This window comes from Guillardia theta (genome assembly GCF_000315625.1).
Source record: "Guillardia theta CCMP2712 unplaced genomic scaffold GUITHscaffold_337, whole genome shotgun sequence".
Classification (NCBI taxonomy): domain Eukaryota; class Cryptophyceae; order Pyrenomonadales; family Geminigeraceae; genus Guillardia; species Guillardia theta.
This window is the reverse complement of record NW_005434340.1, coordinates 4879-18214: the sequence shown is the minus strand read 5'-3', so window position 1 is coordinate 18214 and position 13336 is coordinate 4879. Positions and strand designations below refer to the sequence as shown.

The 13336-nt window shown below is 53.0% G+C and overlaps 4 protein-coding genes across 4 annotated transcripts in view; 1 reads left to right on the top strand and 3 right to left on the bottom strand.

The window, feature by feature from the left end:
• Positions 1-82: 82 nt before the first annotated feature.
• GUITHDRAFT_122460 (hypothetical protein) lies at positions 83-841 on the bottom strand (the record flags this gene model as incomplete). Its single annotated transcript, XM_005818265.1, has 2 exons — positions 83-132; positions 283-841. 2 exons carry the CDS (start codon positions 839-841, stop codon positions 83-85), a joined length of 609 nt encoding a protein of 202 aa, XP_005818322.1.
• Positions 842-3082: 2241 nt separating this feature from the next.
• Positions 3083-7608, top strand: GUITHDRAFT_149366 (hypothetical protein; the record flags this gene model as incomplete). The annotated part of the gene is made up of 14 exons (XM_005818264.1): positions 3083-3284; positions 3332-3408; positions 3766-3807; positions 4482-4583; positions 4731-4800; positions 5079-5134; positions 5359-5441; positions 5793-5910; positions 5936-6073; positions 6469-6510; positions 6857-6974; positions 7030-7073; positions 7104-7190; positions 7534-7608. The coding sequence occupies 14 exons, from the start codon at positions 3083-3085 to the stop codon at positions 7606-7608; spliced, it is 1254 nt and encodes a 417-aa protein (XP_005818321.1).
• Positions 7609-8033: 425 nt separating this feature from the next.
• Positions 8034-9037, bottom strand: GUITHDRAFT_122458 (hypothetical protein; the record flags this gene model as incomplete). The annotated part of the gene is made up of 6 exons (XM_005818263.1): positions 8034-8219; positions 8318-8348; positions 8396-8461; positions 8508-8694; positions 8880-8932; positions 8991-9037. The coding sequence occupies 6 exons, from the start codon at positions 9035-9037 to the stop codon at positions 8034-8036; spliced, it is 570 nt and encodes a 189-aa protein (XP_005818320.1).
• A 2125-nt stretch (positions 9038-11162) lies between these two features.
• Positions 11163-13336, bottom strand: part of GUITHDRAFT_159053 (hypothetical protein) — a gene marked incomplete at both ends in the record, with an annotated part of 6365 nt that continues 4191 nt past the window's right edge. Inside the window, one exon of the mRNA XM_005818262.1 lies at positions 11163-11720. Coding sequence (XP_005818319.1) covers positions 11163-11720 — 558 coding nt within the window. The remainder of the gene's footprint in view (positions 11721-13336) is intronic.

Genomic DNA, 13336 nt, shown 5'->3' with positions numbered 1-13336 from the left:
AAGTCAGTACACCATCGCATAACTCGCCTGATCTTCTCTCATCTATTATTACACCTTACAACTCGCATCTATTACTCCTCGACTAAGTCCAGGTAGGCAAATTCAACATCGCAAGGCAGCCTGCCTCCGCACCTGGATAGCTCATCTGCAACCAGTCGCTCCCTCTCCTCTCCTCTCCTCTCCACTCATCTCCTCTCCACTCATCTCCACTCCACTCCTCTCCTCTCCTCTCCTCTCCTCTCCTCTCCTCCCTCTCCTCCCTCTCTCCCCACTCGTCCCCACCTTGCCCTCTCTCCTGCTCCGCGTTCATGTATCCATCCTGTTCCCAGTGTCCACCTTCTCCCCCGCACGTCCTTGAAGCCTCCCCTTCCTCCCATCCTCCGAGCATGGCGCATGGAGGAGGGGCCGGCGGCTGCTCCGCCTTCACCTCGGTTCTCACCTCCCTCAGCTGTTCCACCCTTGCACCAGTCGTTTCCTTCTTGAAGCATCTCCGCATCCTCGGCCGAGCATCCTTGGACCCCACCGGTCTTCCCGGCCCTCGCTTCCTCCGCCTCAACCTCTCTGCTACCTCCTCTGCCGTCCACAGCGCCATGGTCGCCTCAGACCATGTCCGGCGGCTCCACACGTCACGGACTGTCTTAGGGCTGGTGCCGTACTTGATGGCGACTTCGGTGCTCTTGCGGGAGTTGGACGTTTGGTCGAGGTCGGCGGGGATCTCCCGATAGATCTTGAAGGCGAGATCAGCTGTAAGGACGCGGGGTCTGAAGCTGCCATGGGTGGTAGAGCCGTTTGAAGAGGAGGGGCTGCTGTGAAGGGAGGGCGTCTGATACTGTGACTGCATGTCTAGTGACCGCGATTGATCGTTTGGATCTCCTGGAGAGAGAAAACGTCAGCAGCGTCAAACACAGTCAGCATAACTCAATGTCGGGATGCTCTAAAGTCTTTCTAGACGTACTGGGACTCTTGCGTAAGGACAGGAACGTTGAGCTAGCAAGGAGGAGGCGAAAGAGATCGACAAGGCTGACTCTAAGTACAGGAACATCCCTTTCTGCTCACAACAGCCGATGCTTCATCAGCATCGTACCCGCTGCTCTACTGGTGGCGTAGCTGCTGCCTATCCTGGGGGAAAGGTTTCATGAAAAGAGGTCCTTTCGAAGTGCGTCTAGTCGGAAATCGAAAACAAGTCTTTTCGGTAACTTACAGGTGGGGAGACGAGACCTCTGATCACCCCCCCGAGGACCGTAATTCCTGGTCCTCTGACCCCTCCTCCCGGCAAGGCCCGATAAAAGGGCCAGGCAACAAAACAGTTGGTATCGTGATTGCTTACAGTCGCAATGTGAAAACAAGTCTTTTCCTTGTGCGGCATGTCGCCTCAGCAACGGAATCAAACTCGCTAACTCGATCCCCCCCTTGGACTCGCGCCGAACGGACTGAGAGAACACTCGTACTGATTTTTAACTTAACTTTGAGTAAAGAGAACATCCCCACCATTCATGGCCGTTTGGCCTGTGCGTCAGGGTCAGCCTCCTCGCCTCGTACTGATTTTTTAACTTAACCTTGAGTAAAGAAAGTTCATGGTCAGTCCGGGCGCGCGGCCGCGCGTGCCCCGGCCGCGGCCGGGCCGCGGCCGGGCCCGCGGCCCGACCCGGACTAGCGCCGGGCAATCATTTCATGATATAAATGACAGGCCCGGCAAAAAGCCCACCACTGGCCCAGCTATTCGAAACTTTTGCCGCACAGCTGTTGATCAGAACTCACTCGCTACTGAATTTTTACACGCCAATTCGAACCGTGAAGGCTGCACGCCTATGAAAGACTGAAAGGGCTACAAACTACCCCACCCACACTCCTCCCAGTCTTTGGTGGTTAAAACCACCCGTACAGTCGTCCCTTTGACGAAGAATAATGCGCCCGCTCGTGACGATACTAGCTGTTGCGGCTGCAGGGATGGGAGCGGCGGTAGGAGGAGCAGGAGCAGGAGGAGGAGGAGGAGGAGCAGCAGGAGCAGGAGCAGGAGCAGGAGCAGGAGCAGGAGCAGGAGCAGGAGCAGGAGCAGGAGCAACAGGAAGGGAAGGGACGAGCATGTCGTCCTGGTTAAGTGGTCATGGTGGAGGAATTTCAATGGCGATGAGGATGAGGGGGGGGGAGGCGAGTAGTATGCTGAGTACTAGGGCGGACAAAGGCATCGATGACAGGGAGTGTGCGGGGTGACAAGACAAGGAATCTCTATCGAAGGAGCGCACGCCAAGTATGAAGGTGATACAACAGTGAATCTTTTCTTCATCTGCAAATCGACCTTCCTATTCGAGTATGCTTCCCTTACGTTTGTTTGGAAATTTCCTTACGTCTTGTGGGTTGAAAGCTTGCAATCTTTGGGAAGTATATGCTGATGATGATTGTCTGTGAAACAGGCACCACGGTGGAAAACAACAAGAAGCAACATGTTGAATCGAAGAGCAGCCCTGATGAAACGTTCTTGATGGAACCTTGCTCGGACTTGGAAGACCTCTTTGCGAGAAGAGAGGAGGAGGAGAGCTCGGACAGGAAGGAACACATGCTTCAAACTCACAGGAGAATCTTCTCGGATAAGATGTTTGCCGATCACATGTTTAGAAGGGGTGTTGCTTACAAGCAGGTATTCGGCCACTACCTTGATGATTCAAAGACTTGAAGACTGTCTGACCTGCTCTCTTTCTCCCTTCTCATGCCTCTCGTCCCTTGCTATCTCGAACTTTCCTTCCCTTCCTCTCCTCTCCTGTTACCCTCTCCTCCCCTTCTCTTCCCTTCTCCCGCTTCTCTTCCCTTCTCCTCTATCTTCTCTTCCCCTCTGTTCTCTTCTCACTTCCCTTCCCCTCCCCCTTCCCTTCCCTTCCCTTCCTCTCCATTCGTCTTCCTTTTTCTAACTCTGTAGCAGCGACATGCTCTATACCATGCTGCTCGTCTTGAGCGTCGGAGCAAGCAACGGGAGCTGCAGCAATCGCGACAACTTGTATGCTTGAAATCATCCCTTGCATGCTGCCATGACCTTGTTTCTCGTCACTCGACATGTCAGGGACTTGAGGATCTGATAGGAGGACTTGAAATGTCTGGTGTGAGAACAACAGCACAAGAGCGAAGTGCGATGATGGCTGGCCATTGCTGTATAAGTTTCAAGTCCCATGGGCAAGAAAATCATCTTGCACTTGTGATGGCTGATGAGAACGATTCCAACATCCGTCAAGATTACTGGAATCTGATATCCTTCTACAAGTTCTACGACGAAGAAGATCCGGACGCTTTTGCTGGTCAGTCTTGCAACATGCTTGTCGGTACTTGTGTGATGATGGAGCAGAACGACTGATAGGAGCCTGGGCTCCTATGAATGTTGTCGGGAGAGTGTATGTTGCAACTGAAGGGATCAATGCCCAGGTGTGTTCGTTCAGGAGCTTGTCAATGATCATGACGATTGCATTCAATTTCTCCTCCTCCTCGTCCTCGTCCTCCTCGTCCTCGTCCTCCTCGTCCTCCTCGTCCTCCTCGTCCTCCTCGTCCTCCTCGTCCTCGCTCCCTCCCTCCCTCCCTCCCTCCCTCCCTCCCTCACTTCTCCTCTAACTTCCCCTACTCTTGCTTCTCTTCTTCTCTTCTCGCAAATGCTCTCCACCTTCCTCCATGATTGCTCTCTCCCCCACTTCCTCCTACTCTCGCTTCTCCCCCCTCCTTCTCCCTCCCCCTGCCCCTCTCCCCTCCTCTTCCTCGTCTTCACGTGCTTTTCACGTCCTTTTGCAGCTCGCGGTACCGGCCAGCCTCGTCCCACTCTTTCGAAATACAGTAAGAGGAGGAGGAAGAGGAGAACGGGGACGAGGACGGGGACGAGGACGGGGACGAGGGCTGAAGAGGGAGAGAGGCGAGGGGCAGAGAGAGAGAAAGCGCTGGGAAGAAAGGAGCATGTGAACAGAAGAGAAAGCAGGAGGGAACGAGAGGAGAACAGGTTGTTCATCACAAATGCAGAAGTCTGCATCTACAACAAGCGCGAGATAACAGATGGAGGGGAAGAGGATGAGGATGAAGAGGGAAGGGATATCCAGCAGGGCAACGAGGATCAAGGATTGAAAATGAATGGAGAGGGCAGGGAAACCAGGGAGGCGAGGCAGAGGAGAGGGAAGCGAGGAGGGCACAGGGAGGAGGGAGCAGGAGCAGGAGAAGCAGAAGAGGGAGCAGGAGGAGCAGGAGAGGGAGCAGGAGCATGAGCAGGGTACGTTGAGAAAAGGAGGAAGAAGAGTGTACAGCGAGGAGGAGGAGCAGGAGCAGGAGGAGGAGCAGGAGGAGGAGGAGGAGCAGGAGCAGGAGCAGGAGCAGGAGCAGGAGCAGGAGCAGGAGCTAGCAGGAGCAGGAGCAGGAGCAGGAGGAGCAGGAGCAGGAGCAGGAGCAGGAGCAGGAGGAGCAGGAGCAGGAGCAGGAGCAGGAGGAGGACGCTTGAATCTGATAGGATGATGCTGCAACAGATCAAGTCGACAGACAAGCTGCAAGACGTCTGGCTGAATGTCGACGTTGTTGTTCCCCATGCACAGAAACCGTTCGAGAAGTTGACCGTCAAACATCGTAAGGTAGTCAACAGAGGAATCAAAAGTGTCAATATGCGCTGCATGAGGAGGAGGAGGAGGAGGAGGAGCAGCAGCAGCAGCAGCAGCAGCAGCAGCAGCAGCAGCAGCAGCAGCAGCACGTAGAGAATAGTTTGTAACTCTCAATCTCAGCAAGTACTGTCGGATGGTCTTGGATTCCCACTTGACATCAACAACAACGGCAATAAGCTGACGCCTGCTGGTTAGAGTTGAAATTTATTCTCACCCTCACTGACATGTCTGGCTGCTGCTGCTTGGTTCCTTTTCTGCTCCTGCTCCTGCTCCTCCTCCTGCTCCTCCTCCTCCTGCTCCTCCTCCTGCTCCTCCTCCTCCTCCTCTTCCTCCTTCCCCTCCTCCTTCTCCCCCCCACCCCCCCCTCCCTCTTTCCCTTGTCAGAATGGCATTCAAGAATGGAGGAGATGGAGAAACATTCTGCTTCCTCCCCTCCTTCACATTCCCCTTCCTCACCGTCTTCGCAAGCTCCTCTCCTTCTCGATATCAGGAACATCTACGAGTACGAGATTGGCAGATTTCAGGTTCAGTCCCATCTTCCTCCTTTCTCTTCTTCTTCGTATCCTCCTCCTCCTTGTCCTTCTTGTCTTCCTCCTTGTCCTCCTTGTCCGCTCTGTGCTCACTCCTTCCTCCTCGTCATCGTCCTCCTTCAACTATTCCTTCAACGCGCTCCACCTCTCCCTCGATAATCTCCATCTGCATCTCCATCTTCTTTTCCATCTGTTGTTGATTCTTTTTGTCTTCTCAGTCTGCAACTCCTGTGCCAACCTCCACATTCAAAGAGACCTGGCAAATATTAGACGATCTGTTGCAAAATGAGAACAAAGATCGGTAAACTTCACTTGTATCTCATTGTACTTTGTAATCATCTTCTTTTCTTCGATTTCATATCTCATGATGTCATGATGGTTTGTTATCACCTTCTATTCTTTGATATCATCTTGTTTTTGTTTACGTCACCTTCTGTTTGTGATTTCATTCTGTTTTCTTTGAAATCTTCTTGTTTGCTATGATCCCATCCTCTCGTTGTTTGAAATCGCTTTACTCTGATTACACCTTACCTTTGTTGACACATGTTACCTCCTTCCATTTCATCTTTCTCTCTGTGATATTATCGTACTCTTTCTGATCTCAACTTTGTTCTTCTGCATCCCGTGCATCTTCAATTCACCACCATTACAGGGAGATCTTGACCTACTGCACTGGAGGGATCAGGTGCGAGAAAGCAAACGCATACATCGTTCAGAAGTTGGGGTCAGTCCGCAAACAATATCGCAACTTCCCTCTTAGCTCGGGTCAGGTTCAACAAAGTCTTTGCATTGCAGGGAGGCATTGTTCACTACAGCAAGTTCTTGAGAGAAACAAACCAGCGGTATCATTACACTTGCCTCAACTCCCTTTCTCTCACTCCCTTCGTTGCTTGCAGCTCCAAGTTCCTTGGAGTCAACCATGTCTTCGATCAGGTTATGCTCGCCTGTGATCGTCTTTCTCTTCTCTCTTCTTCTCTTCGCTCCCGGCCAGTCATCATACACACAGAGAGACATCAAGGCAGGCAGACAGACAGGCAGCGCCATACAAAGAGACAGTTCAGTCAGTTTGTTGTCACTAGACAAGATCCTATCATTCGCTCACAACTTCACCTGCCCCCTTCTCCCTCTTCCATCCCCTTCTCTCTCCTCTCCTCTCCTCCTCACTCCTCTCCTCTCCTCTCCTCTCCTCTCCTCTCCTCTCCTTTCCTCTCCTCTCCTCTCCTCTCCTTTCCTCTCCTCTCCTTTCCTCTCCTCTCCTCTCCTCCCCTCTACTCTCCCCTTTCCCATCCCCTCTTTTCAATCTCTGAATCCCCCTAATATCTCACCAGCGCTGCGGGACTCAAGTAGGAGGGCAGCGGATCGGGCAGGAGGTTCTGTCCAGCTGCGAACTTTGTCGAGGTGAAATCTCCTGCTCCTGCACGACCTCACCTCTCCCTCAGCTCCCAGCGACTGGCAGACGGACTGTTCTATGATACACTGCCCTCGCGCGTTTCATCGAAGAAGGTTCATACAGTGTGCAAGCTGTTGTAAGGTTGTGCAGGAGCCCTGCGTCTACATCTTCTCCTCCTCCTCCTCCTCCTCTTCCTTGCTTCCTCTTCTTTTCCTCCTCCTCCTCCTCCTCCTTCTCCTCCTCCTCCTCCTCCTCCTTCTCCTCCTCTTCATCGTTTCGTTCCTTCCCCCCTCTCGCTTCCTCCCTCTTCTCTTATCGTGATGCAGAGCATGCGAGGCTGCTGCTCGTCGGAGTGCTTGCAAGCTCTGTCTGCGCTGGAAGAACGAGACGGAGCAGAGAAAAGACTGGCCATTGTGAAGTCAACGCTCAACAAGACTGCAGCTGGTAGCTGATCTGATGGATAACCAAGCCTTTTTTCTTCACTGATGCATGTTTGCAGGTGAATCATGTGCCAATCATGTCAGAAAGGAGTCTCTGAGTTCGGTTTGCTGTCTAACTTGCACTTGTAAGCAGGAATTGCTCACAGAGGTAAAGAATGCCTTGGATGAATCGAAAATCAAGCTTGACGCTGCTCTCTGTGAAGCAAGAGCGGCAGAGGAGGTAAGGAGTGGCAAGAAAGCAGGTTGTTAGATGACAACAGAGTTCAGAAGAGATGATGTATATATGAACATAACAACCTTCGCATTCACCTTGAACAATTTGTCACCTTCGCCTTCATTTCCCATCTTGCTCCAGCATCCTCCGTAAGTTTTCAACTGTGCGTCTCCTGTCCAAGGGGGGTACGAGTGATCCGCCCGCTCTAGATGAAAACTCGAACTTTCTGTTGGATTTGAGATCGACAAAGGGGGCATCTTGAACCGACATCATCATCATCATCATCATCATCATCATCGCACAGTGATAGCAAGCAAGACTTTCACACCTTTGAACTAGCTCACCGCAGGACCAGCAACTGCTTCCATGGCCACATGGCAAGAAGACCACCTCTACCTCAGCATCCCAGCACAACTTGCACTGAAGACGATTCTTCAACGCAAGATCCAGGGAGATGGAAGGGCAAACATCAGCGACGATTTTGAAGTCATCACATGAATAAAGGAGAGTACATATAATTCCTTGGGGTCTTTCGTCGACGGTCTTGCTGCCTTCAGCCTGCACACCAGTCATGTGCTGATCAGAACAGGCAGGAGATCAGTCGATCAGTTCTACTGCTGGTTGTGAAGCGGGGGGTTGTGGGAGTGGCTGCCATGGCTCGCCGGCTGGCTCCAGCTGATCAACGATCACTCAGGTCATTTTGACGCGTGCGCTCTCACTCGTCGAACAGCGAGACGATCGCCTTCTCGTTGCTACGAGCTTTGACCTGCGCGACTCCGCTCATCCACTGAATCCCAGAGTCTCCTGACTGCAAGGCATTAGAACTTAACCAACGGTGCTGCTACAGTGCTACTGCTGCTGCTGCTGCTGCTGCTGCTGCTGCTGCTGCTGCTGCTGCTGCTGCTGCTGCTGCTGCTGCTGCTGCTGCTGCTGCTGCTGCTGCTGCTGCTGCTGCTGCTGCTGCTGCTGCTGCTGCTGCTGCTGCTGCTGCTGCTGCTGCTGCTGCTGCTGCTGCTGCTGCTGCTGCTCCTGTTCCTGCTCCTCCAGAAATCACCTGTTCCTGGTACAAGGAGAAGTTGAAGAGGTCATCGGGGTTATGAACCATGAAGTAAGAGAACAGGAACGATGTCGACCCATCCATGAACAGGGTTGTATGGAAAGTATCTCACAGATCACAGGTCAGTCCTTCTCCTCCCTCTCCAAGGACATACTCGGCAGGTTCTGGCGCAGCTGTCGAGCTTGTTTCAGATTCCACTCGCCCAACGTAGATTCGGAGCCTGAAATGAGGAGGAAGCGATGGCAACGACAAGGTCAAAAACACACCTGTCAGGAACAGCGAAGATCGCCTTGGCTCGCACATGATTCCGTTTGCTTGAAAGATAACTTTCACGCTTGTTCCCGCGCCGCTGTTTGGACATGTTGTCGAGGTGAGCATGGAGATTAAAGTTGCAAGGGAAGGTGCAATGACCGAGCACTGCGTGCGTGATCCAGGACTTTTTCGAGTTGAAGCCTGCTGTGTTGATCAAATGACGTCAGGTCAACAAGTTTTCACGCAGATTCTACAAGCAGGAGGAAGAAATGAAGATCAGAGATCATACCATCTGGAGACTCGAGACTCCCAAGCCACAACTGAAGTCTCTGAGAATGTAGAGAAAGACCAAATCAAGATTGTCTCTTTTTTGATGTCTAGCGTACCGCGACACCTTGCCACATACTTGTAGAAGAACTCTACATCTTCCACAAAGGATCTGTTTACGTCCAATACAAGATAATACTGAAAGGGATGCTGTTATGTCTTTCTTTCACCTAGCATCATTGATATACACCTGCCAAACTCCGTTGCTGTGCTCCATTTTGCATCCAGTCCCCCAAGTTGTGAGCTGCAACAAGGATCCAACAAGGTACAAGTCATGTGTGGTGTCATTTGCTCCACCTGCACACTTTATCTATAATGTCACTTGTTCGAAACGATCACAGCAATTTTCAGGTACTTGATGAGAAGTTATGAATTGAATCCCAACCGACGTCTTCTCTGAATTGGTTTCCGCGCCGTGCTGAATCTAACATTTCTTCTCAGCCCGTTGACATTGCTGCGTATTCACCTACAGAGTTTCCATTCTCGAAGGTTTCGCGCAAGGCAGTAGCCATGATCTCTATGATCCTGCGCTACCAGATAATGTATTTGAATTCACAACAAGAGAAAGGTAAACTGCACTCTATCATTGCTGCATGTTGCAGACCTCGTATGTGAATCCTTGCAGAGAACAATACTGAAGAGGGACGAGGAGAAGAAGGAAGGGAAAGCAGGAGCAAGAGCAAGAGCAAGAGCAGGAGGAGGACGAGGACGAGGAGGAAGGGGAAGGGAGGACTTCTGAGGAGGAGCAGGAGGACTTCTGACAGTGAGGAGGAGGAGGAGGAGGAGGAGGAGGAGCGGGCTTCAAGTACAACGATAGAGCAGCGACAGTAGCAGCATTCTTCTGCGTACACCTGGGTAGGATACCAAGTTTTGAAATGGAAGATGGAAGGGCCTACACGGATAACACGGGGTGGGGTGGGGTGGTGGGGAGGTGGGGAGGTGGGGGTGATGACCCCCTGTACTCAATATCACCCCCTTGCCAAGTTTTGACCAATCACTGAATTGGGGTAACAGTACCCTCTACAGTACAACGGTTGAAAGAATCGTTCATCGGGATAGGGGGTGGGGTGGGTAGTGGAGGTATGGTCACCGGTAGTGCAACCGCCGGGCAGGCCCCGGCCCGACTGGCCGGACCGGGGCCCGGTCGGCATCAGGCCCCGGGCCTGGCGTTATGCAAACTCCCAGGCAACGCCGAGCCTACAGCCCTCCCCTTCTACCTTTTGTCGTAATGCTCAACTTCAGTGTCTACTGAGCGTCATGCTGTCCTCAGTAGCTTCGCGTGATGCCGGGCTATGTGGTAGCTGCAATCGTCGTCATTGGAAAAATCGGAAGAATTCGACGTTACATGTTGCTCTCAACAAAACATCCAAATCTCTTCTCTGATCCAGGAGCCAAGACTATTTTCCCTTCACCAAGTTCTATCAGCATGCCTCAAGCGCGTACCGCACTCTATGCAGATATACCCGAAACTGCAACAACATCTCTGGAAGGTCTCAGAGTCTGATCTAGCTGACTGAGGGTATGGCACCTGGCCCACCTGCCATACCGGCCCGGCTGCCTCCCCAGCACGTGGGTATGGCACCTGGCCCACCTGCCATACCGGCCCACCTGCCATACCGGGCCCATAGCCTGAATGAGAGGGAAACAGCAGCAGAACATTACGGTAATAGAGTTTGTCAGGACGGAGATTGATGTGTTGGATATTTGTCGGATACATCTAGCTTCAAGTGAGATAGTAAATAGTCTACTTGTTTACAGGGAAGTTGTGATGACTCTCATTTGGCCATCTAGATATTTTGATGAGAGTTTCTCTGTACTTGTGTAGCTCTCCTTGTAAGACTTTGACGATACTATCGAGGTGAAGAGTGAGCCTTTACTCAAAGTTAAGTTAAAATCAGTACGAGGAGTAGTGATTGTTTCGTACAAATATAAGTCAATTTCTTTTTTTCTTCTCCAAATATTTTGGAGAACTCAACTATAGGCCCTAAGGGCCCTAAGGGCCCTAAGGCCCTAAGGAAAGGCCTTAGGGCCCTTAGGGCCGTTTCGCGCCGGCCTTACTAGGCCGTAACGGCCCTAAGGGCCCTTACTGACCGCCGGGCCGAGTCAGCTCAGTGATCTCAGTGACGGTGAACAAGCCCAGGCCCGTGAGCCCACCTAGTTCAGCTGCCCGTATCCCCAGCTGCTCTCAAGTCAGCTCACTCTAGTGGACGCAGCACTCGACGTGGGACAGCACCCTGGCCGTGCGCATCACCCTGACAGACATCCCGGCCTCGATCGACGGCACATCAGTCATCCCAGGCTTCTGTTATGACAAGAGCAAGCAGTCCACCAAGTCCTAGTCTTCATCGCATGCGCCCCCTGCTCCCTCCCCCGCAGCCCTTGCATACCGATCGCTGCCGCCCGTGCTCGCATATGCTCCTGCCCCCGCAGTCCTTGCATACCGATCGTACCCGCCCGTGCTCGCATATGCTCCCTCCCCCGCAGTCCTTGCATACCGATCGTACCCGCCCGTGCTCGCATATGCTCCCTCCCCCGCATCCCTTGCATTTCGATCGCTGCCGCCCGTGCTCGCATATGCTCCTGCCCCCGCAGTCCTTGCATACCGATCGCTCCCGCCCGTGCTCGCATATGCTCCCGCCCCCGCACTCCTTGCATACCGATCGCCGCCGCCCGTGCTCGCATATGCTGCTGCCCCCGCACTCCTTGCATTGCGATCGGACCCGCCCGTGCTCGCATATGCTGCTGCCCCCGCATCCCTTGCATACCGATCGCTGCCGCCCGTGCTCGCATATGCTGCTGCCCCCGCAGTCCTTGCATCCCGATCGCTGCCGCCCGTGCTCGCATATGCCGCTGCCCCCGCATCCCTTGCATGACGATCGTGACCGCCCGTGCTCGCATAGCTTTCTTCGTATCCCTCTCTCCCCTGTCTTTCCTCTTCCTCCCTCTTCTCTTGCCGTCTCCTCCTCCTCTCTCCTCCTCTTGCTCGGCCTTGTGTCAGCCATGCCGCCTTTTCCCGCTCTTCTGCTCATCGCCCTCATACACTGAGTTTTGACCAATCACTGAATTGGGGTAACAGTACCCTCTACAGTACAACGGTTGAAAGAATCGTTCATCGGTAGTGGAGGTATGGTCACCGGTAGTGCAACCGCCGGGCAGGCCCCGGCCCGACTGGCCGGGCCCGGTCGGCATCAGGCCCCGGGCCCGGCGTTAGTTACTGTTATTCAACTTGAACTACCAGGCAACGCCGAGCCTACAGCCCTCCCCTTCTACCTTTTGTCGTAATGCTCAACTTCAGTGTCTACTGAGCGTCATGCTGTCCTCAGTAGCTTCGCGTGATGCCGGGCTATGTGGTAGCCGCAATCCGATCGTCATTGGAAAAATATCAAACATGAAGATGTCGAGTATAAAGTAAGCAAAGAATTCGACGTTACATGTTGCTCTCAACAAAACATCCAAATCTCTTCTCTGATCCAGGAGCCAAGACTATTTTCCCTTCACCAAGTTCTATCAGCATGCCTCAAGCGCGTACCGCACTCTATGCAGATATACCCGAAACTGCAACAACATCTCTGGAAGGTCTCAGAGTCTGATCTAGCTGACTGAGGGTATGGCACCTGGCCCACCTGCCATACCGGCCCACCTGCCATACCGGGCCCATAGCCTGAATGAGAGGGAAACAGCAGCGAAAGGGGGACCGAACAAGGTGTTGGGTATCGTCAAGATGATGTGTTGGATATTTGTCGGATACATCTAGCTTCAAGTGAGATAGAAAATAGTCTACTTGTTTACAGGGAAGTTGTGATGACTCTCATTTGGCCATCTAGATATTTTGATGAGAGTTTCTCTGTACTTGTGTAGCTCTCCTTGTAAGACTTTGACGATACTGTCGAGGTGAAGAGTGAGCCTTTACTCAAAGTTAAGTTAAAATCAGTACGAGGAGTAGTGATTGTTTCGTACAAATATAAGTCAATTTCTTTTTTTCTTCTCCAAATATTTTGGAGAACTCAACTATAAGCCCTAAGGGCCCTAAGGGCCCTAAGGCCCTAAGGAAAGGCCTTAGGGCCCTTAGGGCCGTTTCCCGCCGGCCTTACTAGGCCGTAACGGCCCTAAGGGCCCTTACTGACCGCCGGGCCGAGTCAGCTCAGTGATCTCAGTGACGGTGAACAAGCCCAGGCCCGTGAGCCCACCTAGTTCAGCTGCCCGTATCCCCAGCTGCTCTCAAGTCAGCTCACTCTAGTGGACGCAGCGCTCGACGTGGGACAGCACCCTGGCCGTGCGCATCACCCTGACAGACATCCCGGCCTCGATCGACGGCACATCAGTCATCCCAGGCTTCTGTTATGACAAGAGCAAGCATCTCCCTCCAGCTCACTCCCCCGTCCACCAAGTCCCCCCCTCCCCCCCCCGCCCCCCCCCCCCCCCCCCCGCATCCCTTGCATACCGATCGTACCCGCCCGTGCTCGCATATGCTCCTGCCCCCGCAGTCCTTGCATACCGATCGTACCCGCCCGTGCTC